General features: G+C 42.7%; 1 protein-coding gene across 1 annotated transcript in view; it reads left to right on the forward strand.

The window, feature by feature from the left end:
* CUBN (cubilin) overlaps positions 1 to 23995 on the forward strand; it is a 1794835-nt gene that overhangs the window by 1401622 nt on the left and 369218 nt on the right. Inside the window, exons 52-53 of the mRNA XM_069648353.1 lie at positions 4636 to 4757; positions 18454 to 18679. Of these exons, the coding sequence (XP_069504454.1) occupies positions 4636 to 4757; positions 18454 to 18679 (348 nt within the window). The remainder of the gene's footprint in view (positions 1 to 4635; positions 4758 to 18453; positions 18680 to 23995) is intronic.

The following is a 23995-nucleotide window of genomic DNA, read 5'->3' on the forward strand; positions in this document are numbered from 1 at the left end:
AAAAGATAATGTGATCACTTTTTCTTTGACAATTCACTCCCCCCCTATGCAATGTAAGGAGATGGAAGTAACACACACAATTCTCAGGAATACACACAAATGCAATACAAAGTTCCAGTTCCCCCCAGCGAGCTTAGAGGAAAACAGGTATGATTTTAAACACAGGCAAAATCCTTTTAAATGTGGTGGCAATGAAGTAAAAAATACACTCAAATTGCTTTTAATTCCCTATAGGAGGTTCAGGGTGAGTGAGAGATACTTTAAATCAGTTCAGGCCAGCCCTATCAATGATTCAGGGATGGTTATCAAGTTGAAAAGAGAATTCCGTGATGGAAGCAAAAGACAAATGTTTTTACACGTGGCTGGAATGAAGCAAAATGTCAAATCGTGGCAATTTAGTTGCGTGCATCGAGCACAATTACAGAGGAAGTATAAGGAGTAGTAGTAGTGGAAAGCTTAGAATCTTAGCTGCAGAATGAAAGTTAAATTTCGTTCCTAGGACAAACGGTTCAGGAGATACGGACGATTTCGTGAAGGTAGATTCTCGAAATTAAAATAAAGCTCAGAATGACAAATGACAGTTTTGCAGCTTTAGAATGACAGAATGACACGATTTCTAGGATGCAGTTCTCAATAGGTTAAAATAGTTCGAATTAGATAATTTTAAACTAAGATATTGGGTTTGCACAGTTCTGGCTGAGTACTCACACTATATTTTGGACAGGAATGCGACTTCGTCACGGATCGGTCAGGATTGGCTGCGGTTCTCTCGCCACTTGGTACTGGTTCTGCGCACAGCGATCTGGGTCAGCTCTGCCCTGCTAATCTGGTCTGGCACTCGGCACTGTACGGATCTCTGGACCTCTGGTTTCTCTGGATACAGCACTGCTTTCTGGGTCTGCTACCGGTTCTGGCAAAAGTTCTTGGCAAAGAAGTCAAACAGCTCGCCCGGCTGTGAATAGTTTGGTTAGGTTATGAGGCCTGCTGACGAGAACTCAGCTTGTGGGTTAGGCCTTTGGTTTAAGTTCTGGAGTCAGAGTTCTAAGTTCTGGTCTCTGTCTTGCTGGAGTAAGTCCAGATCTCTGGATGTGAAGTTGTCTGTCAGCGTGCTCCGCAAGGAAATGGAAATTGAATGTCCCTACCTGCCCTGTACAGTCTCATTTTATGTGTTTAGAAAGTGGGTGGGTCGGCTCATTCTGCATGCCAAACCCTCTCAACTTATCATTGGCCAGTTCCTCCTCTCTCCCTTGATTGGGGGAACTGAGTTGTGAGTCAGAGTGATGCTGCCATTTACAATCTATTGAAGAAACGCCCCTTTGCTTTTGCTTTAGAAATCATTCTCATAACTAAACATATTTCCCAAACGCACACGTGGTTGACATTACATGTACAGATTGCAGATGACTTAAGGTACATTCTGGCCCAACTCTGATCTTCCTGGGGGCTTGCATTCAAAAATGGCAACTCATTTTCATTTTTAGTTGGTTTACCAATGTTAAATCTTTACCAAAAATTACACAAATGTACACCCCCCTTCTACACATATTCCAGTAATTTACTAGGTCTCTAGCATAAGCACAGTGTCTGCAGTATTAATAATTAGCGGGGTTCGGTCCTAGGACACCGCACAAATTGGAGTTTGGTCTCAAATCGTGAGGGCCTTTTTCCATTTTGTGGACCCCCAAATTACACATTTCTGTGAGCTTAATACAAGATTTTATAAGCAATTTAATCAAACATACATTTACTGCAATATGAATTCACACTCCAGCCTGGCCCTAGTAACTGGGAGAGTCAGGGATCACATGTCTCTCCTACCAGGCAGAGCTCTGTTTACAGTCAACACCCAAATCAGCATATCCTATTCAATGGAAAGAGTATGATGTGTCGGCTGAGGTCAGCAGCCCAGGGGGCCACTCTGCATTTGGTTAGCATGTCCATGTGATCTCCTGGGCTGTTGCTGTTAAGGGCTGTTAAGGGCTGGTGTGAGTGCTTCCCATGGACAGAGGCCCTTTGAAATGTTAATTGAATCAGCCTGCCTCCTGGGAACAAACCTTTGAAGTCCCAGTTAGCTCAGGATCCTCTTCCACTCCTGACAATGATGTCATCAATGACATTTGTGATGTCATCTTTGATGTCGTGGGTGTTAGTCTTAGCAGTGCACGGTGGTGGCTGTAGTTATGGTTGCTTAGCTTACCATAACTGCAGAATTTCAAGGGTTTTTCGGTTTTACTTGGAACCATAACGTCTCTTTAACAAAGTTTTTTTCACTGAATTTCATAGGTTTTTAGTAGTGCAACTTAACAATAACGTCCCTTTAACAAAGTTTTTCACTGAATTTCATAGGTTTTTAGTAGCGCAACTTAACCATAACGTCCCTTTAACAAAGTTTTTTCATTGAATTTCATAGGTTTTTATTAGTGCAACTTAACCATAACGTCCCTGTAACACTTTTTTTTTTTTACTGGATTTCATAGGTTTTTATTAGTGCAACGTCACCATAACATCCTTTTCAATAGATGAAGACCACTAGCATCTTAGGTCCTCAAAGTGGGAACCCCGGGTGGTAAAAAAAAAAGATGGCCACCATGGAAAGGGAAGGCGGGGTGTGTAAAGAGAACACAACAGGGCATGAGCGGGGGTGTGGGGGAACAGGGCACACACAGGGCATGAGCAGGGGGTGGGGGGGACAAAGGAGACACGGGGCATGAGCAGGGGGTGGGGGAAACGCTGTGGCTTCCTTGAGCACACTTTGATATTGCAATGGGACTGATTGGTGGGATGTATTGCTGCTCATTAATTGCACCTCAGAAAGGTGAGCATTATTATTATTATTACTATTCTTAGGTTATTTATTGAGTACACAACTAGCAATGGGGAGCAACAGAGCACTTTGCAAGTCATAGGAGGAAGTGTACGGTACAGGGAGCAGATTTCAGGGGATCAATACAAAGATCAGGGATGCTAACAACGGGGTAGCGGGAGGGCCAGGAATTTGGCAGCAAAGGATCTACGGGCAAGAAGGGGAGGAAACAGGGGAGCAGATTACCAAGTCTCCAGTAGGGTGGGGAGTGAAGGGTGTGCGGAGATAGGTTCAGGGCAACCCCCTGTAAGGCTCTTCTACAGTTTGCTGCAGCTTTTCTATGGTGAGCACTAAATTGCACCAGGAGCACTCAAGCATTCCACACACATTACTGCAGTGCACAGTGCCCGCCTTCTGTAATAGGCGCCATTAGTTTGCTCAAAGGCAAGAAAGAAACAGAAAATGGTGACATTTTGATCCGCACCCTTAAAGCTTCGTAGTCAGGGTCAAAATTTCCTCTTTGAGAAAAGTAAAGACTGTGCATTTTGGAAACCTCTTGATTAGAATATCAGCTACTTGTTTACTTCGACATTAGTCCAGTGCAGCAATAAACATTGCACGGGGTCACCCAGCAGCATTTAATAAGGACATTGAATTCTAAGGAATTAATCCTGGGAGGGAAGTGGGTACTGTCGCTCACTGTGGGCTGGCATGTTCCTGACAGATACGTGCACTAACATGAACTGGTTGCTTAAAGTGGTCCAAATACAGCATTGCTTCAACATATAAAGATAATGAACTCTGTGGTACAAGCAACATGTAAAGAAAGCCAAGAAGTAGGAAGGAAGAGACACGGGATATCTGCATCCAAGGAGTTCCTAATATTCAGTACATATTAAACTAAACATCAACTAAAAGATCACACATTCAAGGCTTGAGAAATGTAAGTTCTAACTCCCTGTCTTAAAATAAGACCTATTGATCCGTATCGCAGCTTCTGCATAGCAATGAGGCACTGCCTCTATTACCTCATCAGTTAATATTCTGTATGTGCAGTAATTGAAGCATGCTTTCTCCAGCTCTTAGTATCTAAGGGTTAGCTAAGTAATGCATTGCATTCAGAAATGTTTCCGGAATTTGATTTAATACCAGAATTTGAGAAGAGAAGATGATTGCTTGTTTTACATGAATAGACTCGTGTTCAAATGAACAGACCTGAAAAAAGCAAAATGGCCAGTCATGCCAAGCCATGAAAACATGTTTGTTTAAAACCTATTTTGGTTTTGGCTCTTCACAAGACTAATAGCACCCCACATCTTCATCCACCAATTTTCTGATTCGCGTGTATTTTTTTATTGTGCCCTTTTGCATATATAGATTGCTGTGATATGCTCCACTGCCTCTTGGCTAGGATGTACTATAGAAATACAACAGATGACTAATAGATGATTTAGAATGAGATATAATAGTCCAGATTTTGCCATGCGAAAGAGATTAAATCAAGGCCAGTTTCCAAGCAATGTTAATATCATGTGTTATCATATACATGCATGTGTTTAAGTGATCAGTGTAACAGTACCATGGTCAAACACAGACATGATTGCGTGTTGTATCATGATCAGTCAAGGGTACATTTCTCATGTCCAACATTGCTCAAAAAGGTAAGGTTTGATGGAAACGAAACACTGTTCAAATGAGTAATTTTCTTTCAATATTTTTGTTACCTAACAAAAAGTAGCCTCAGTTTGTGAATCCAATCAGGTACACTGAACAATCCAAACTGTGCATCTTGAAAGGTTGAGCTAAGGAGTGATTTGGAATTTGCATTTCAGATTGCGGCGGAGTACAGACAGGTGAAGGAGGAGTTATTGCAAGCCCCAATTATCCTGCTCCCTACAGCAGTCACAACCATTGTGCTTGGTTGCTGGAAGCACAAGAAGGCCATACAATCACTGTAAGTCTCGCAACAATCTCTGAATGCTTAAAGAGGGAAAGAATATGCTGTTTTCTTTGTGATAGGATGTTATGAATGTACCCAGGAGAAATGACAGGAGACATTGATGGAATAAACCAATGAAAAGTGTTGTTTTAGTTTAAAGAAAGATGTTGGACAATGTGTTAGCTACGTTTATAGGGGTTCCATGTCATTTTGCCGACACAACTCTTCATTTTGTGGGGGTGCAACCCCCACCCTATGTTTCCCTCTCTCTAACCCTTCTCTACCTTTCCCAAACCCCTCACCCCTTTTATCCTTTTACCCCCTTATATTACGAAACGTTTTTTCAGCAGAATTCCATCGAATTAAAGTACTTCAACAGAATCGCAGTCGGCAAAAGGACGTCGTACCGTAGGTTTTAGCATGAATTCCAAAATGGATTGGAAATAATGCCAACCTAAATGAGGGGGTTCCTAGAAATGTTAAACAGATATTTGAGGCATGTCGAGATCTACATATCCGCCTTCATGATAGAAGGTTGTCAATTATTGAAGATCCGCTGTGTGGGCGTATCTAGGCATGGATGAAATCTTCTGCATTTCGGCCCTGTTGGTAACATTTCTTAATGGAAAAATGTAATATCTGAGTCCCTGAGTTGTAGAATGTACATGCAAACATTCTCTCTGGGTGAAGAGAAAGAAAGAGCAGATTCTACCTGATGCTCTCTGTTTGAGTGGAATCCAGGAAAAATACAGCATTATTGGAGTGCCTCCCCCACCAACATTCTGCAGAATGTTTACCTTTTGGTGATTGTAGTAGTCCTTACCTGCATACCAGCAAATCCATTTTTGTCATAAAGGTGATTAATCAAGCTTTGAGTACTTTTGAGCTTTGTACTTTTGAATTCTTATACTATTAATGAGGCTGATTGACAATGTGATTTATTTACTTTTGCTCTATTTCATATGGCGCAATCTTGACCCCCTGATAAAGAGCAAACCAGCTCGAAACAGATTGGATATTTTACTAAAGAGAAATTTGTGGATATCACAGAATTGTGTTTGAAGAATCCTTGCAAATATATTTTTATGGTTAAGAATATAAGCGCTAAAATGGTCCTATTTAAATTATTGCTTTCATTCTTATCATTCTATGTCAAATTTCAGTATTTGGCTGTTTGTGGCCAATGATAGCATTCAGGGGATGGGAGTTCCCCTACTGTGGGAACTTTGTCATTGTACTTTACAAGAGTTCACTGCAGTCTACAATATGTTTATACCCAAACCCAGAAGTAGTAGACTAAAGGTAACATTATTCTCTGTTCAAATACTGTACCTATGACAACAGATCGTGAATTTGGGGTCAACAACCTGTCAGGAACAATATTCAAGGCAATGTCTTTGGCCATGTAGGGCACTGAGGTGGCCTTTTCATGACCCCAAGAAATAGCAGGAGCAATATCAATGAAGCTGTTAGTCTTAGACCAGAAGTCTCCGGGTGCTATATCACTGAAATTGTGTTGTACCTTAGATATCCTCTGCGAGACCGGTATCCCCATGTTAGGGACACCTCTACCACCACTACTACCATATAGTATATCCCTCCCTAACATGGTTTGAACTTACTAACACTAAGGAGGGAAATCTGATTTAGTTGTAGAGGAACCTGTAATACTTATAGATGTTAATCTCAACCTCTTTTTTTTTGTGAACTGGATCCGCCCAAGAAGCGTGCTGGACTTTGTATACCAGAGACTTTGCAACAGTTTAGATGGCCTCAGGTAGACCAGCAGTCTATTAGATGATGAACTAAGATTCCTTATAGTTTACCCGGTCATAAAGCAGTTTCCATAGTTTATTCGAAGTGAAGTAAATCCCTTTCTGCTGTGGTTAAACCCTAAGACCCTGGTTACCTCAACCCAATTCTGACACGGTTTAATAAAGTCTTTGAAATGTACTTCTGTGCCATAAGTTTGCTGCATCCACCAGAGGTGCATGCAGACATAACCCCACAATGGTGTATTTCAGGTCCCAATGGTGTGGGCCATTTTTAAGTAAATGTGCCTCGCATGTTCTGTAGCAATGACATCACGCATGGAGGCTCTGGCGTATGGAGCAGGACATCGGGCAGAATGCCTGAAAACACACACACGCTGACCCCTAGACCTAACAGATAAACTACTGCCTCATAAACAGACAGGGGACTGTACAAAACTATAAACAGTTTTTACTGTGATAAATAAGAAGCAAACCAAATGTAGCTGGGTGCTCGGGACCTGCACACAGTCCTGTCTGTGCGGTGAAATGTTGGAGGAAAAGAAAACTAAGACATGCACTTGAGGAGCCAGTAAGAAGAAGCTGCACAGCGCCTGTTGGGTAGGGCCACACTGCTACACCCTACCCTCCTGGACTCATTGATCTTGCTAAAAAAATGTCCTCCATAATAAGAGTTTCCTAGTCCAAAGTCTATACCATTTACCCATTAAGTTCTTCTCTTAGATATTACTCTCCACGTAAAACTAACATTCGGACATTTCTAGAGACATTCATACATTTCTAGACAAGAATCATCTACTTCCAATCTGATGATGTATTTCCCAATCTCCCTTGTCAGAAAAATGGGTATGTGTTCCTGCATTATAGACACTAACCATCCTAAGCAGCATATCTGATAGACATACCTTGAGGTACCATGGGTGTCATAAGTGAGGGCTAGGCATGGCTTGTGTCTTGGGCCACTCATGATCTCTTTAAAGGTGGCTGTTCTGCTTCTTGATTACCCAGTTTTGGTGACTCTGGTACATAGATCAATTAGGCTCTCAGGTGTCTCCTGGTACACTTCTGTCAGTCTCTAAGATATCAGTTTTTGAGATACCTTTAGCATGTTCCGTGCCCTGTGGGTGCTCCACTGTGCAGGTTGGTGGAGGTGGGGTTACTGGGGACAATAGCAATCTAGCCCTTGATAGTATCTTATATTCATCATCAGACTCTGAATCTGCAGCTTTCTTATTATCTCTGGCATAGAGTATTCTCTTGAGGCAGGTGCATCTGGCTTGCTTTGAGGAGTGGCTGCTTGTTACGGCTGCTCAGGAGGATTTGTTCGGCATATGTGATTTATGTTCAGTGCTTTTGAATGTCATGGTACCGTTCTCCCCCCCTCGCCCCCCCGAACCCAGTACACTGGGTTGCAGATGACTCTGCTGACTAATGAGAATTCAATGAGGCAGGCCTATGAAGAGACCTGGTCACAAAACTAACAAAAGGGACAGGAAACACCAACACCTCTTTGATATGCAATGTGTCAGCTTGAAGCTAGCTCCCACCCCTCTGTATGAAGGGAAGTGAATGGCATATCTGGTACAACTGTTTACAGCAGGAAACCCCTGCAGGGAACACCCTTTCAGATGGAAGAAGTATGTGATTTGATGGAAACAGAAAGTCTGTTCTCATCATAAACCTCAAGGGAGACCTGCACTTTGATCAGGAGTCACAGAGAGCTCAATTAACCAGAGAGACACTTTGATCCACAACAGACAGGAAGATGGGTGGGACTTAATAGTACATGTTGTCACCCCTTATCTTTCCTGTTGCAAAGCACTCTGGTTATGACCTCATGCATATTTGTAACATGTAAAGTGTGCCTAAGGAAGGCGAAAGAAATACATGACAAAAATATATACAAAAATGTTTTCTTTACTATATATTCTTACTCAAAATTAGGCACTTCTCTAAAAAAAATCTATCTAAAACATAAGCATACATATACATACAATGAAAGAAAATTGTATTCCATGTTGGTGAGCAATTAGACAATAATAATGGCTGGTGTTCACCTTGTAGACTGTTAGAGAAGGTGCCGCCAGTCAGTGGACAATATAGAAAATCATAATTAGAAAAAAGACAAAAGGAAAAAGCAAAAGCTGAATAAATCAATTTTCTTCAAATAGTCAATTGCAAACTCGAGACTGAATTTGATTTAGCACGCTTTGACAATTCAACCCCCTATCTTGTTTCTCATGGGGAAAGTATCCCAAAAACCACAGTCTACTAGAAGAGACCTTTCTTTTGTCAGTCTTCTAAAATTGGTTCATTAATGTAGTCTGAGCCTGCACCAATCAATGGGGCCCATTTGGCTTTAAATGAGTGTTGAGCCCCTCTTTTGGAAGATCTTCTGATAACTTCGAAAGGAGTAAGAAGAAGGACTCATTTGGACCCTGGCTGAAGGTACAGTCTGCCTTACAGCTTCCGCCATTGAAGGAAGGCCAGGATTTCCAAGCCAAAGGTGAAGCAAGATCCCTCCCCTAAACATCTCCCATGGAACAGATGGAGACTTCAACCATCAGAGGACTCATCCAGCAGCTCCAGAACCAGTAACCAGCCAGCACACACCGTGCCCTATTAGGTACTGCCAGCAAGCTTCCTAGGTGGGAAGTGCCAGAGAGTTTCTGAACAAAGGACAATGGTGTTGCCTGCAAACACTCTCCTCAGCTTTTGGACATCCGCCTTAAAGGATGGCACGAGCCCTGCGAAGAAGCTAGGAGGAGTGCCACGACAAGTACCAACTAGCATCCATCTTTTAAGGAGATTTCCGAGGCAGTCAGGCCCTTGAAACGCGACCGGCTGCACCACTGACTGTTGTCATACTGCAGTCACTAAAGCCATTTGAAACGCCTCGACCAGCGTTCCAGATCCACCAACCAGCACAGAGACAATTATTCTTGACCCGAGCCGCTTTGTAGGCCAGCCTGCAGCCATCCGTCCAGCCTAGCTTGCCAAACTGCCTGCGCCTGATAACAGCAGCTGTCTCCTGTCTTGAACTCTGTCACATGAGGTGCAAAGCATCCTGGAACCGACTCGACACTTTCGAGCATCAAGATCATCTCAAGCACCAGGTACATTGTGGTTCTGTCCACCTGGTCCTTCTCCGAAGGCCCCTAGCGACATTTACGACCCCTTGCTCTCTTGGTGCTGAAACCAAATAACATTTAACAGTTAAGACGGATTGCTTTAGCGACTACCCTCCTGTCGGTATCCAGAGTTCATCCCTTTCCTTCGTGAAACTGTCTGTCCTCTGTGTTCCTTTACAGGGTGGGTTCTATGGTGTAGTGTGCTAGAACTGTCTGTTGTAATAATATTAAAATAGTTTTTTTTTACAACCTTGACTGGACAGTCCGTTTTATCTTTGGGTAATAATAGTTTTTTTGCTGTGTTGCAACTAACGATCCATGACCTTGTGGAGATAAGCCTGCCGTTCTGTCCAAGTTACCAAAATTGGACCAGGAGGTTTATAATTTACTTATGTTTCCAATCTGTTTGGATTCATTCTGGTGTTCTAGAGGTGTGGGGCTGATTGATGGTTTAGAAACTGATACTCATCCCTGAACCACAAGTTCCCCGGAAGTTGATTTGTCATATTACCATTATTATGTTGCAATGTAGCCACATCTGGGTGCCTATTTGGAGGTTCCTATTGTTGGTAAGTGCCAAGGATGTGATACTCATAAATGGTAATGTGAAGAAAAAATTATTGTTTATTGAACTGTTCCAGGGAAGTCAAGGAATGTTTTTTAAAACAAATCTTTTTGAGAACCGTGTCAATATGTCTATCTTGAAGCGTCTTGAACATCATGATATCATAATGCATATCCACCATGTTTTGTAGTTTCAAAATACAGGCTCTAAACACCATACTGAGATAGCTAATATGAACTATTAATTAAAGCAGGCTAATCTTTGTAGAAACCAGGGTTACTAAAAGGGGCCTAGAGGTTTAAGAATGTCATAGTGGAGGCCAAAAGTCTTCATTCAGACTAGTAATATGGGTTTGCATCCTGTGGATCGACTTGGCCTCCTTATACAAATGGAGTTGTGGCCGATTGTAGCTTTTATTGGAAGTGATCACAACCCACCAGATTATATCCTCAACTGAATGGTAGTGTTCCAAGAAGTGCTGAACCGGTGGTGCATTCAAAGTTTTACAGCGCATTCTGGAACGATGTTCCGAAATGAGTGTGTGGACTGCTCTCATAGTTTGGCCAATGTATATTTTTCTTCACATTCACTCAGTGCAGTAAATGACTACACTACTATGCAATTGGTCATGTCTTTGAGAGGCTTAACCTAACTATGGGCTAGTATTTTTAAATTATTCTTTTAAAATCCAAGGTGTTTGGGTAAAAGGTGGTGATGCATGTCATTCTGCTACTTCTAGCTTCTTTTGCCTTTGGGGTAGTTAAGGTTTCCATGGGAATGCATCCTGCTCTCTTCCTAGAGTGACTGATAGATCCTTTTGGATAACAGACGCCAAAGAGCATGCAAGATGGAAAAACAGGATGAGCTGGAAAATCCTGGAACCAATCCGCTTTGAAAGACATTATGCAATCATGGATCCAGAGAAGTAGTATAGGAAGGGCAAGATTGTTGGAAGGAAGTCAATAACTGTCCAGAGAGGGAGGGGGAAGCATTGATCTGCTTCCCCGAAAGGCTGATCCAGACAGCCTCTGAATCCCAGCACCCGGCTGCTCTCTGGGATGGGTTTGCCTCCAAAACCTCCTGGAAACCATAATATGCAGCCGCAGAATGAGAGGGATGCTTAACACCCTAAATACCACTTGGAACCTGAACGTGGACTAATCTCCCTGAATAGCAGCCATAACCTGAGAGGGATGCTGAGAACCTTCTCATCATCCAGATCCTGACAGCAGCACTGTGATCCCCAAAACATGGCTAGTTCCTGATGCTAACAGTAACAACGACCCTAACTTGAGGGGTAGTGAAAGTTAGCATGTCCCATGCTGTCTCTAAAGCCTGTATCACCACATATCTGACTGTTTGGGTTTGTACAGTAGGGAGGAGGTGGGGACTGTTCTGTGAGTGTGGAATGTTGGGACTATGGTGGTGTGGAAAAACAAGGGTATGTTTATTGCAGGTGTATGAAAGACAAATAGCAGAGGGCTCAATACTGTCAATAGAACGCACTGCCCTGATCACTGTGCTTTTAAAGCCTAATGATAATCCACAACTATGAATATCATACAGACCACTGCCCCTTATTGACACTGATAGGAATATTCTTCGGAAGATACTAGCATGGAAGCATTTTCTACAGCCCGTGTTGCTAATTAATTAGCACCCACAGCGGAGGAGCCAGCCAAGCAGGTTGCTCGGGTCACAGGCCCAATCCCATGGTCCAAGGCCACGTTCCAAGCAACCTGATTGCTGCTCATCTGACTCATCATCTTCTTTCCACCCTTCCCCTCGGCTCTCTTCTCCCTTCCTGTCCCCTCCCCCACTTACCTGAATCCTTTGCCGCTTCTGTCGCTCTGTGCACCCGCTGGCTGCCATGGAAATGGAAGAAGGGCTCTGCATTGAGACCCGCATTCCAGATCCATAGAAGCCATCTTAAGTAATTATTTTCATTAAATGAACGGGACACTGCGAGCTTGCTCATTAATTCAAACAAATTACATTGGCAATTAGCACCCCAGGTTTCTGTATTCAAAACCCAGTGTGCTAATAGCAATTACATTGTTAGGGCCCTCACTGCGCTCAGCCTATGACTTTGCCCCCGGGCCGTTAGCGACTGTTCGGCCAACCGGATCGGGTGTTATTGCTATAATATCAGAGGGAGCTTTTTCCAGCATAAACATTAACTGTGATATGTCAGAACTGTTACCTTTATGAAAAAAAAGCACCAAGGAGCTCAATTTGCACCTTTTCTTAATTTGCCAGCGGTGACCTGGCAAATTTGCACTCAGGTATAGCGATGTCCCTGATGCTCAATTTATGTCATTTGCACAATGGAGTGTAAATGTGCAGGGCTAAAGGTGGTGTACATGTCGCTTTTTGCACTGCACTTTTGCACTCTGCCACACAAATGAGTAAATGCAGGCAACGTTTACTTTTAATTGTGAATGTTGCTTGCCATGCGCTCATGGTAAACAACATTCACAGTTACAATGAAATGTTACCCGACGTCAGCATTTAATTGTAATTGTGCACGCTGCCTGCCACAATGGGTGGGGAGGAGGCTGTGACATTCCGCATAGTTGGACCATCTTTTTCGAGGAAGGAGACGGGCCTCCGTCTTGGCTCAAAACTAAAGGACTTGGACAGCTCAGCAGATCAGAGGGAAGCAGGGGTGCTAGTCAGTGCTGTGTATGTAGGACATGTTAAAAATCTGAGATATGAACAGAGCACTAATACATTAAATTGCCCCAATCCAGAATGGCCACTCAACTGTCGCCCATCTTTCACTTCATCTAGAGAACTCTGTGCGTGTGGTTAGGACAGGGCTAGGTGGCCAGCGGGCTGAAATCCTCGTATTTCATTGCATGGTGTTGGACATGCAGTGGATGGGCACATAGCCAAAAATTCACACAGGCTGTGTGTACCACCTCCCTAGATGGCATCTCTCACATATGTCACACCCCTTCTCCAATATTAGCAGGCAAGGAAATGTGAGCTCGGAAACAGTGATGGAGAAACTTAAAGGGTTTAAGTCAGGCAGGAAAGGGGCAGCGTGGTGGACAGCTGCAGATGAGGAAGGGTTAGCAAAAGAGGATCACAGGTGATGTAAAGAGGGGTTCATGGCGCTTTCCGCATTGTCCCACTATTCACGCATTTATGTTGAACGATTTCAGCCTGGGGGCTTTTACGTGTTCACTTTGACAGCAGTAGACCAGCTGTGTTGAAAGAAGCTGAGCCATCTTAAACATTGCAGGCTACAATTTGATAAAGAGTTCATGAGATACAGCCAAACATACTCTGCTGTGCAAAGGTGACATGTTTCTTGAGTTGTGTTAGTTAGCCATTGCAAATTCTCTATGATCAAGCAATTACTTAAAACCTTTCTTGTTCTTTGGACCTACTGTGATTAGTGCCATGATATTTTATTGTGAATTATCAATTTCTATTTGGTTTCTGGTGCAGAATGCTGCTTTTGAGTAAAACGGAGCTTGTTGTATTATATTTAACATAAAATCTGTATCGGCACCATTCATTCGTTTTTCTCTTTAAATGCCCCTGACCTGTTATTTATCTTGGAGGCAGCTCGCACAAATAAAATATGCACGATAAAAAATTCCAATGTTACCATCCTTGATGCTCAAATAGTTTAAATTACGGAGAGGTTATGTCCATTTGGTAATATATGTATTTGCTTTTCACAAAAACACAAAACCATAATTACACTTGAATATTGATAATAGCCAACTGCAACACAGACACCTGGAAGCAAGCTTGTCTCCTTCTTTCAATGATATTTGCGAACAAATAGATCATGAGCGTATTGTATTATTGGGGGGAGAAAGGGTTGGTGGGGTACAAGCGTTTGCTAAAAGGCTTACCGGTGCTCTAGGTGGTCTAGTTTATGTCTGGAAACTAAGAAATTGTTTTTGTCTCTTAACATAGAAGCCAAACTATTTCATATCTGATGGTAAAGTGTAAAAAAAGCCATGCCTCCCACTGTGGCCCTCTTGAAAGAAGGAACTATCAGAGAGCAGGTCGATTGAGATCTTATCTGTCTGGTAGGATAGTACTGATGACGCTTTATAGAAGCTGTAGTGTTGCCAGATGCCTAAACGACTTCATCTACAAAGGACATGGATTTAAAGGCAATTTGATGTGTAACTGGTATCCCATGTACAGCTACTAGTCCAGGTGCAATGTGTTTGTAGTTACCTAGACCAATCATGGGTTTTGCCACATCATTTTCCACTCCATGAAGCTTGGTTATAGGAGTAGTAGAAAACCTAAATAGGCACTGCAGCAAAAGTCCAGACGCAATGAAGCAAAGTCATTCATGATTGTAGCAGTGTTTACAGAAGAGATGAACCGAAGAGTCAGTTTCTGTGACCTTTGCTGGAAGAAGCATGATTTTATCACAGAAGAGACCTGCTATTTTAGTGACAGGTCTGAATCCATAATGATGCCCAGATTCCTCACTGATGATTGGGGCATTGGATATAGGCATGATCCCAGGGATCACATTTTGTGTTTATGACAGTGGCTCCCATTCTTGGGACACATCTTTGTTATTTGTGTCCAACCAGCTTTTGATGGAAACAATGTAATGCGTTCATGTATTTGCTTGGGTATCTCTATTTCCTGAGAGAGATATGCAGATCTGAGTATTGAGAGCATGGTTAAAGGAAACCCAACCATGCTGGTGAAATATATCTGTATATATTACTTACAAAAGGGGAGATGATGCCATGTGACACACCAAACATCATTGGTATATGGGTGTCTACATAAGTATCACATTTTACGAATTGGATTCTGCCATGTAGAAATTACTTGATCCAGTTTAGGATTGTTCCTCTAATTCCTAGTAGTTCCAGGCTGGTCAGAATGAAGTGGCGGTCGACGGTCTCAAACCCTGCGGTTAGATCTGAAAGGATCAATGCCCCAGCACCTCCCTATGGACCTTTTGCCTTTGTCTAGTGCAGTGGGCATTACCCACTCTGTGCTGTAATTCAGAAAAAAAACGACTGAGACTGATCTAGCACTGCACTCTGATCATGACGTAGCACCACCCACTCAATTTGCTTGTCTAGATAGGACTGTTCGCGAGGGGAGAAATTCGCTGATGGGCCCATGGGTCAGCGCTCACCCTCTAGAACTTGTAAGACAAGATAGCTGCACCATGTGAGGACAGGGGGTGCAGGATTCACTTACTCCAGCACAACTCAATAAGGAAGACTCAGTAAATTGGCAAAGGGAAGTCTGTTTAATGGCAAGTACATCAAACAAAGAAACACATGGGAATCAGCAGCATTGCAATCCCTTGTCTCGCTCCGACTTCCACGAACTTCAATTGAACAGTAATTCTTATAGGCAATATTCATTGATGTCTAGCTCTACAAAACTTGACATGCAATATAATTGGTTAGGAAAGGTAATTTATGTATAGGTACTATATCTGTATATGATAATAGGGCATGCGGATTGGATAGCTCTTATCGGGTGGGCGTCTGTGCCCATCCCACTACATCACATGTGATTGATGTCACTACAAGTACGACGTCTCATTGGTTCTACTATCTATAGGACTCCAGATAACTTGGTCCATTGTGATTGGGCAGGTTACACCCCTAGACGTAAATCCACATTTTAATTAGCAGCATGCAGAATGGACACCCGAGGGTCTGGTGTTCCAAGTTTCACCCTGCCTCCCTTCCTTCAATCAGTATCTTAGGGCTATGTGTCAATTAGTTGGCTGGGTTTGGCCTCGAGACTGTAGCTTCTTATCGGGAAAAGTTATGGCATCCTGGGTTCTGGATGACATTAGGCAATGGTACCTCTTCGCCCCCGGCGGGTCACGTGTCTGTTCACCATGATTTTGCTTCAGTTTCCAGCTTTTATTGTATTTATTTCTGCTTCGGCCCTACCACCTTCCTGGGCCTCTCTTATCTTGACCTTCACGGGCGAGCTGGTATGCTCTGAAGTTTGGTTCTTGCGAGTTGACGCTCTCCTCCCTTCTCTGGGTGACCTCGATTTCCCAGGCATGAGCCGCTCTCTGTTGAGTTTCGATTCTGCTCTTCCTCTCTGTTCTGGCGGAGTTGTGAAACTTGGCCTGCCAGGCCTCTGGCAGCCTGGGCCCATTTCTGCTTTACAAAATGGAGTTGTACTCGTATAACATGCCTCTTGAGGTAGCTATATAGTTGGCGCATGCCGCTTTGAATATTCTACTAAGCATTGCAAGCGGTATCGATTTCTTAGCATCTTGCGTTCCAAGCCTATTTACACACGGTTCACAGGTCGGTTGCTTCCATCTTGTCTCGTAGCTCTGTTTCCTCACGTTTTAACATTGTCTCTTCTCTGTGTCCATTATATTTATTTAGTATTTACTTACGTTGGTGTGTTCTAGTCGATAGTGACTTTTTGTTCATTCACGAGTCCTTTCAGGCCCTTGTGTCATTTCCACTGGCCTTCCATTAGGGCTCTTGGGGTCTCTTCGTGGACCGTATGTAGGCATTCCTCATTTCGTATTGGCGGCAGGTATGGCTGTCTGATAGGGTACCGTGCTGGCCAGGGTTGTCTGGTTATGGGCGCTTCAACAGGTACGGATCTTCTAATGTGTACTGGTCAGAGTCCTAGTGCAACTCTCTGTTGGTTCATTTGCTCCTCATACGTCACGTGCCTTGGCAAGTACCATCCTGGTTGCTCGAAATGAAGGGCAGGGGTGCAGGTCATGTCTGGGACCTCCTTTACAGGCAATTGAAAAATGGGTCTAACGTTGCTTGGATCGTTAGATTCCAGTGATATTTCTTTTTAAATATTGGTCACCGCACTGCGATCTTCCATCTTACTGTGACAAAAACCTAAGTTCGGAGCAGAGTAAAAGAGACTTAACAATGTTTTTGACAAACAAAGGGCAGAATTCTTTCACCACTTTTGGTTGAAGGAAGTCATTGGGGGAAGGCGGAATATCTGTTTCCAGCTCCTCTTAGATTAGGGGTGAGAAATGATCTCAGAAAGGAGTGGAGGCAACATTGCGTCAGTGTCAGTTGAGTGTAGTAAGTAGTATGGGCAGTAGTATCTTATACAAATCCTTTCTAACATTTTCAATATTATCCAAAACGAACTTTGTTAGTGTGACTGCTAGAGCCCAAGAAGGAGTGTTAGTGGGAGGCAGTCAAATTCTTTCATTGAACTTCTCCCTAATATTCTTTATACAATCAAAAACATCTCACTAGATACCTTAGGTGTGGACTCGATCCTTTGTGAAATGTAGCTTTTATTTGGCTTCAAAGATAAAAGATTTGTAGAGACGCAATAGGTAATCGAAACATTTGGATCATAGTATTTCTGTCATGTCCTTTCGTGTGAAGTGTCCTTCTTTCATCACTTCTTATGTGAACCATTGTTTGTCTTTGGTGAATGGAACAATATGTCATTTTGTGGGAATGTCATTCCCACAAGTTCAAGCATCCTTGAGTTTAGCTGCTAGACAACACGTCTGAAATGTTAAAGCCTGCAATACAGAAAAATATCTGATCAATAATTTAACAGGTTGTATGTGTTGGAGTCTAAATTAAGGGGAGAATCCTAAATCCCTCAAACGTTTTAAAAGATCTAAAGAGCGGTGGTCACTTTTGTTATTGTGCCAGTTATTTATGTTGGGCATTAGTATTAAGCAAGTTTTAGAAAGTAGACTTACCATCACAGATTAACCTACAATAGAAGGGAAAGGATATCTCCGGGGTAACACTTTCATCTTGAAAGCAAGAGAACGCAGTGCAACATAGGTTTGAATCCCGATGCGTGCTTAGAAACCATTCCTGGTATTAAGTGCATTATAAATGAATAATTATAATTATAATAAAAGAAAGCACATCTTATAGAAATTGTAAGAACAAAGATTCTAAGGTGGAAAATGCGGATGGAGGACAGTTGTTTACTGACTGATAGTCCTTGTCTATCGATAATAGCCAATCCTCCAATGCTGTGTAAGTAAAAAATGAAATGTAACCAAATTAAACTCTACATACAAGCAGATCTTATAAGAGATGGGTGACAAACCATACTTTATTTGCTTGTACAACATCAGCAATTGACATTATATTTATATGTTTCCATTACAACTATTCATCACTCACTATAATCATACACTGCTGTGCATTGATACTCAGCAAAGTAGCTTGTATATAATACAAACAATAAGGCCAATTCTGATAATTGTGCTTTTTTTAATCTCACTCCATCTTCAGCTCACCTTCACCTATTTTGACACCGAATATCACACGGTCTGTCGCTGGGACTCCGTCACGGTTATGAACGGCGGCTCGACTGGATCTCCAATCATTGGGCAGTACTGTGGAACTACATCTCCCGGGATCATTCAGTCAGGATCCAACAAGCTGGTGGTGATGTTCAATTCTGACACCTCGATTCACGGTGGGGGATTTTATGCTACATGGACCACAGATTCTTTGGGTAAGAGAAATAGATCTATTTCCTTTGACTATAGCAATGACAACAGAACTTCCATGGCACTGATATGGGTTTTGAAAAAGGCTTCCTGCTTTAAAATGTGATGTTCCATATTTTCTTTATCTATCTATCTATCTATCTATCTATCTATCTATCTATCTATCTATCTATCTATTTCACATTTATAAATCACAGAGTTTATACCAAAGGTCTCATGGCACTCACAAGATGCAAAACCAGTAAAGCTGACAAATTAGGACATTTTAAGAGAAAAGTAGTCTTTAACTTTGAAATCAGAGAGGCTGCGAAGAGAAACCGAGAGAGAATTCCAGAGCTTAGGCCCTGATACAGAAAGGCTCTACCTTCAACACATTCTAAATGGTAGAGAGGAACGACCAAGAGTGCTGAATGTGCTAATCACAAAGAGCGAGATAGAAAGTAAGGTATGACTTTCTACTGGAGTGAGAGGAAGCCCCTGCGATGATAGGCATGATGGACCAGAGTTCCTTGAATTGAACACGGACAGGAACCGGAAGCCAATGAAATTTTACGACGAGCTGGGGGGATGGACTGGCCAAAGAGACTTCCAGAGGCGGTTCTAACGGCAGCATTTTGCAGAGACTGCGAACGATTCAGCTGAGAAGCAGGTTGGCCTAGCAGAATGGCATTGCAGTAATCAAGGCTGCCATTAATGGTGGCAGAAATAACAGGGGCGTGAAACCTGAGAGGACTACGATAGATCATCTTTTACATTACAGCAGTTTAAGTATAAAAAAGCCTGCCCTGCAAACTGCACCGATCTGCACCTTTGGTGCAAGTGACGTCATTATCCTCACGCCAGATTCTTGACTGATTGAATGGGAGTAGGCAGCGAGGCCAAACATGATGACCACTTTCTGGAACTTTAAATACAAAATATTGCATATGAAAACGAAGATGAATAATTTTACAACAAACAATGTTTACTAACCATAGGCCTCGTCTTCTGGTCCTCTGTGGATGGTTAATAGAGAGTGCCCTTCCGGTCCACCACATGTTCACTTATAAGGGAACACCCTTTCATGGTTCAAATCGGCTATTAGGGCAGTTGAAGGGTTACCATAAAGAAATGTAGTTTCACAACATAAGTGCAGAAATGCTTTATCCGGGTCGACATTCTCTGCCTATTATTTGCAAAACCCTTGCGCTCAATTATGATTTACATTTTGCATAACAATTTCTTTATTGTATAAAAGGTGCCCAGTTAAACCCTTGGGGTCTGATTTTCAAAATGTCCTGCAAGTAAAAAACAGCGCAGACCTTGTATTTTTTTAACATGCATACCTGTACGAAATGAACAGGTCACCTTGCTCACAAACATTACCTGCATATTTCTTATGGGCTGTGTGCGAGCACATATACACTGCTGCCCTGCCTCCCTGCATACATTGGTGTCGGCAGCATGCTAACCACACTAACGGATGATTGACTCCCAGTACCAACATGAGTGATGGGAGAGCATTTCACAGTGGGGAGACTTAGAAGGGTCCATCATTGGGAAATGATAAAAAAAGTTAAAGCATTTCTATCCCTGTTTGAGGGACAGCAACTGCTCATACTGCTGCTGCCACAAATCAAGCAATTCTTTTGTATTTGTTCGTTCATAATCATCCAGAAACAAAAGGTCACGGGAGGACCAGGCAGTCACACAGGGAGGCGAGAAAGGAAGCTGTGATTTTCAAAAATGCAGAGCCTCCACTGCTAAAACAGTGAAAGTGTGGACCAAGCAAAATAACTTAGTAGAGACGGCGAGAGGAAAGGAAGTAGGCAGCCAGGAAGAAGCGAAGCCTGGATAGCAGGAAGCTGAAAGCAAGATAGAGGGCAAGTGAGGGTGACGCATAGAAAACAAGCGAAAAGCGGCCGAGTCCATAAAGTAAACTATGCCGTAAAGTACCACTTCAAGAGGAGAGTGGAGGGGGCATCTTCAGTCTGTTGCCCATGTTAATCGTCATCTGAGTCCTCAACTCTTCAGAGCAAAAAAGTGAGCGTAGCGCAAAGGTTAAGCATCAACGTTGGGTGGCAGGGCTGACAACAATGTGAGATGCTATTGTAGTGCCAACTAGTTGCTGAGCCCATGTTGGAGGAGAAGCATTGATTCACAGTGTCTTGGAGGACTCTACCCAGAGCTAATGGCCAGGAGGATCCATTGACGTGCGAGGAACGAGTGTGAAGAATCAGGCTCAAACATAGAGTCAGTGTAGGTAAATGATGCAGAGGCGCTGAGGGTGCACTGGTGCAAGATCATTCCTTTTCTTTTTTACTCTTTATTTACATGTTTTACAATTTGTCACGTAAAGAAAACCAAACCAAACATAGTATATAAAATACAACGTAACATTAAGAATAAAAAACAACAACCGGCAATAACAGATTATCCTACCCTCCTAAGAAACACCCCTCAAAACATCGGAAAAAGGGTCTTACATAAAAAACATAATATAAGCCATTTCTAAATAGATCGTCCTGAAGCAACCACACCACATATAGACACACACCACACAAACACACATACACATACATACAAAATGGTCTCTTCACACAATATGCCCAAGTCCCCTTCCGCTAGTCCAAATATTACACAAAAATAAAACCTACCATTAGCTATGCATACTATTAAAAGGTGTCCAGAGTTCCAAATAAAGGACTTCACGATCCTGCATAGGGAACAAAACCCTCTCAAAATCTGACAATACCCTACCTCTGGCTTTTTTCTGGTCTTCCACTCCTTCAGAATCTGTTTCGCCGCCACCACCAGTCCCTCGTCTATCCATTGCCCATACTGCTTAGCAATATCACACCTCTCTCTTCCAGATAACAAAAGAATTTGCATGGTGTCATCGGTAAACTCATAGATAAAATCATATCCATCCTATCCAACACATTCAATCGAAAATCACGCACCCTAGGTCAACTCCACAACCTATTTAATAAAGTGCCCTAATCCCGACCACAACCCCAGCATTCCTCACTGTCCAATAAGCACAAACCATTCATGCGCACAGGAGTCCAATACAGGCATCCTAATACCTTCTGGTGGTTAAGATGCAAGTTGAGATCCAACTTACTTCTAAAGCCAGCCTTCTGTAACCACTCGCATTCCCTATCTGAAATGTCACACCCCAATTCCCCCCCAACCCTTCTAGATTCTTCGCAACTTTTCCCAGGATTAAAAAAAAAAAGAATCATAGGCATCATATTTAGGGATGTGTATACTCGACGAATCAATGACCCAAGTATAGCGCAAGCACAACGTGTAGTCTCGAATGGAGCAGATAGCATATAGTCCCTGTGAAAGAAGTGATTCTAACTCACTGAACCTACCCACTTCCATCTTCCCCAAACCAAACACATGGTGTAGTTCTGCAAATGGAACCATCTGCCCTCCCTCAACACATCGCCAAACTTCAGTACACCCTTTGAGATCATAATGTTTTATTTGCAATCTGAAGTCCCCGGATTTTGCCAAAGCGAAGCCTTATAATGCAGCCACACATTCTGCGCATTGGCAGTCAATCACAAAATAAGAGCCTCCCGAGTCGCGCCAGTTCATTTTAATCTATTACTCACATTTGGTACTTTGCCCATGGAATAGACATTATCTAATAGGAACAGGGTGAACCTATCTTTCTCTAGCATCATCCAAAATGGCTCTGGTGAACCCTCACATATAAAGAAATGTGTTGCCTTCTTTAACAGAAACCCCTTATGATATTTAACAAGATCCGGGTAACCAAAGCCACCTTCCAGAACACTATGCATTAATATGAATCTGAGGATTCTTGGATTCTTCTTCTCCCCACACAAAAAGTCTTGAAAACATGTGTACATTTTCATCAACAATGTCATCAAGAATCGTAAAGGAAGTGATTGGATGATATCTAGAACTTTTGGTAAAAGGGACCTTTTAATGGTATTGACTTTAGCCCAAATGTCCAAGGGCAATTTTTCCCATGTTCTCACATCTTTCAACATCCCCTCATTAAGCGACTTACATTACATTCAGCAATTTTCTTCAAATCCTGAACCAAGTAAATCCCAAAATATTTCACATGAAAATCAGACCACTTACAATTCCATGTCTCAAAGTCCCCCCTCCTGCAAGTCATATAGAGCTGAAAAACCTCTGTTTTGTCCCAGTTGATGCTGTGAGCTGAGAGCCTGCCCACCCTCGCAAAGTTATCTTTCAATACCTCACTTCCTTCACCTGGATTAGAGAGGACTACTCCCATATCGTCCACATAGGATAACACCTTTATCTCCATCCAACCAAAAACAAGACCTCGAATCCACTGATGGATATATGCTGCCAATCGTTCCAAAGCAATGTTAAATAAAAAGGGTGACAGAGGACACACAATGTCTCAGGAGGAAAGCTAAGGGGCAACATGCTCACCTTGGAAGCAAGACGACACAGAGCAACACAGGTTCGATCCCCGGGTTCCCACTTAGAAACCTCTTGGTATTAAGCGCGTTATAAATAACAAATCATATCATATCATTTTGTGCCTCTCGTAAGTGGAAAAGAATCAGACAATTCATTATTACCCATACCTTTGCTGCCACCGCAAAGTGCAAACAATTCACTGAACTCAGGAATCCAGCGTCAAACCCCATCCTCTGCACAGTACACCTCACAAACTCCCAATTGACTCTATCAAACGCCTTCTCGGCATCCATAAATACCAGAAAGAACAAAGTATCAGAAAGAACATCCTGCCTAAACCTCAAAAGATCATTTATAGTCTTACGATTGCCATACCCAAACCTGCTCCTCATAAAACCAACCTGAGAAGAGTGAATCAGACCCCCTATACATTTGTCCAATCTATTCACCAAATCCTTTGAGAACCTTTTCCAAGCAGAGAGTTGGGAGTAGATCTCTTTCTTCAGCTGCGGCCTCCCTCTGGAACAGCCTCCCTACCTCTCTCAAACTTGATCAGAACCATCTCTGGTTCCGGAAGCAACTCAAGACCTTCCTCTTTGCTTCTGCTTTCTCTCTTCCTCTCCCCTGCTGATGACCTGTCTGTTCCATGTACTGGTCACCTAGCCACTCTCTGAACTTGGACCCAGGTCCCTGCCTGTCCAGTTGTACCTTGCACTGCCTCTTGGCTCCACCAGCACTTGTGGTCTGTATCTGTAACCCTAGAGTCCCCTCTCTCTGCACTTATGAGTCACCCGTTGGCTGTACTTTCTGATTACCTGCACAGAGCCACCAGCTGGCTGCACTTTTTATTACCTGCACTTCTCCACCTCCCCTTGCACTTCTCCCCTTCACCTTCC

Source organism: Ambystoma mexicanum, chromosome 2q, assembly GCF_040938575.1.
Source record: "Ambystoma mexicanum isolate Mex_15411 chromosome 2q, UKY_AmexF1_1, whole genome shotgun sequence".
In the NCBI taxonomy this organism is placed as follows: Eukaryota; Metazoa; Chordata; class Amphibia; order Caudata; family Ambystomatidae; genus Ambystoma; species Ambystoma mexicanum.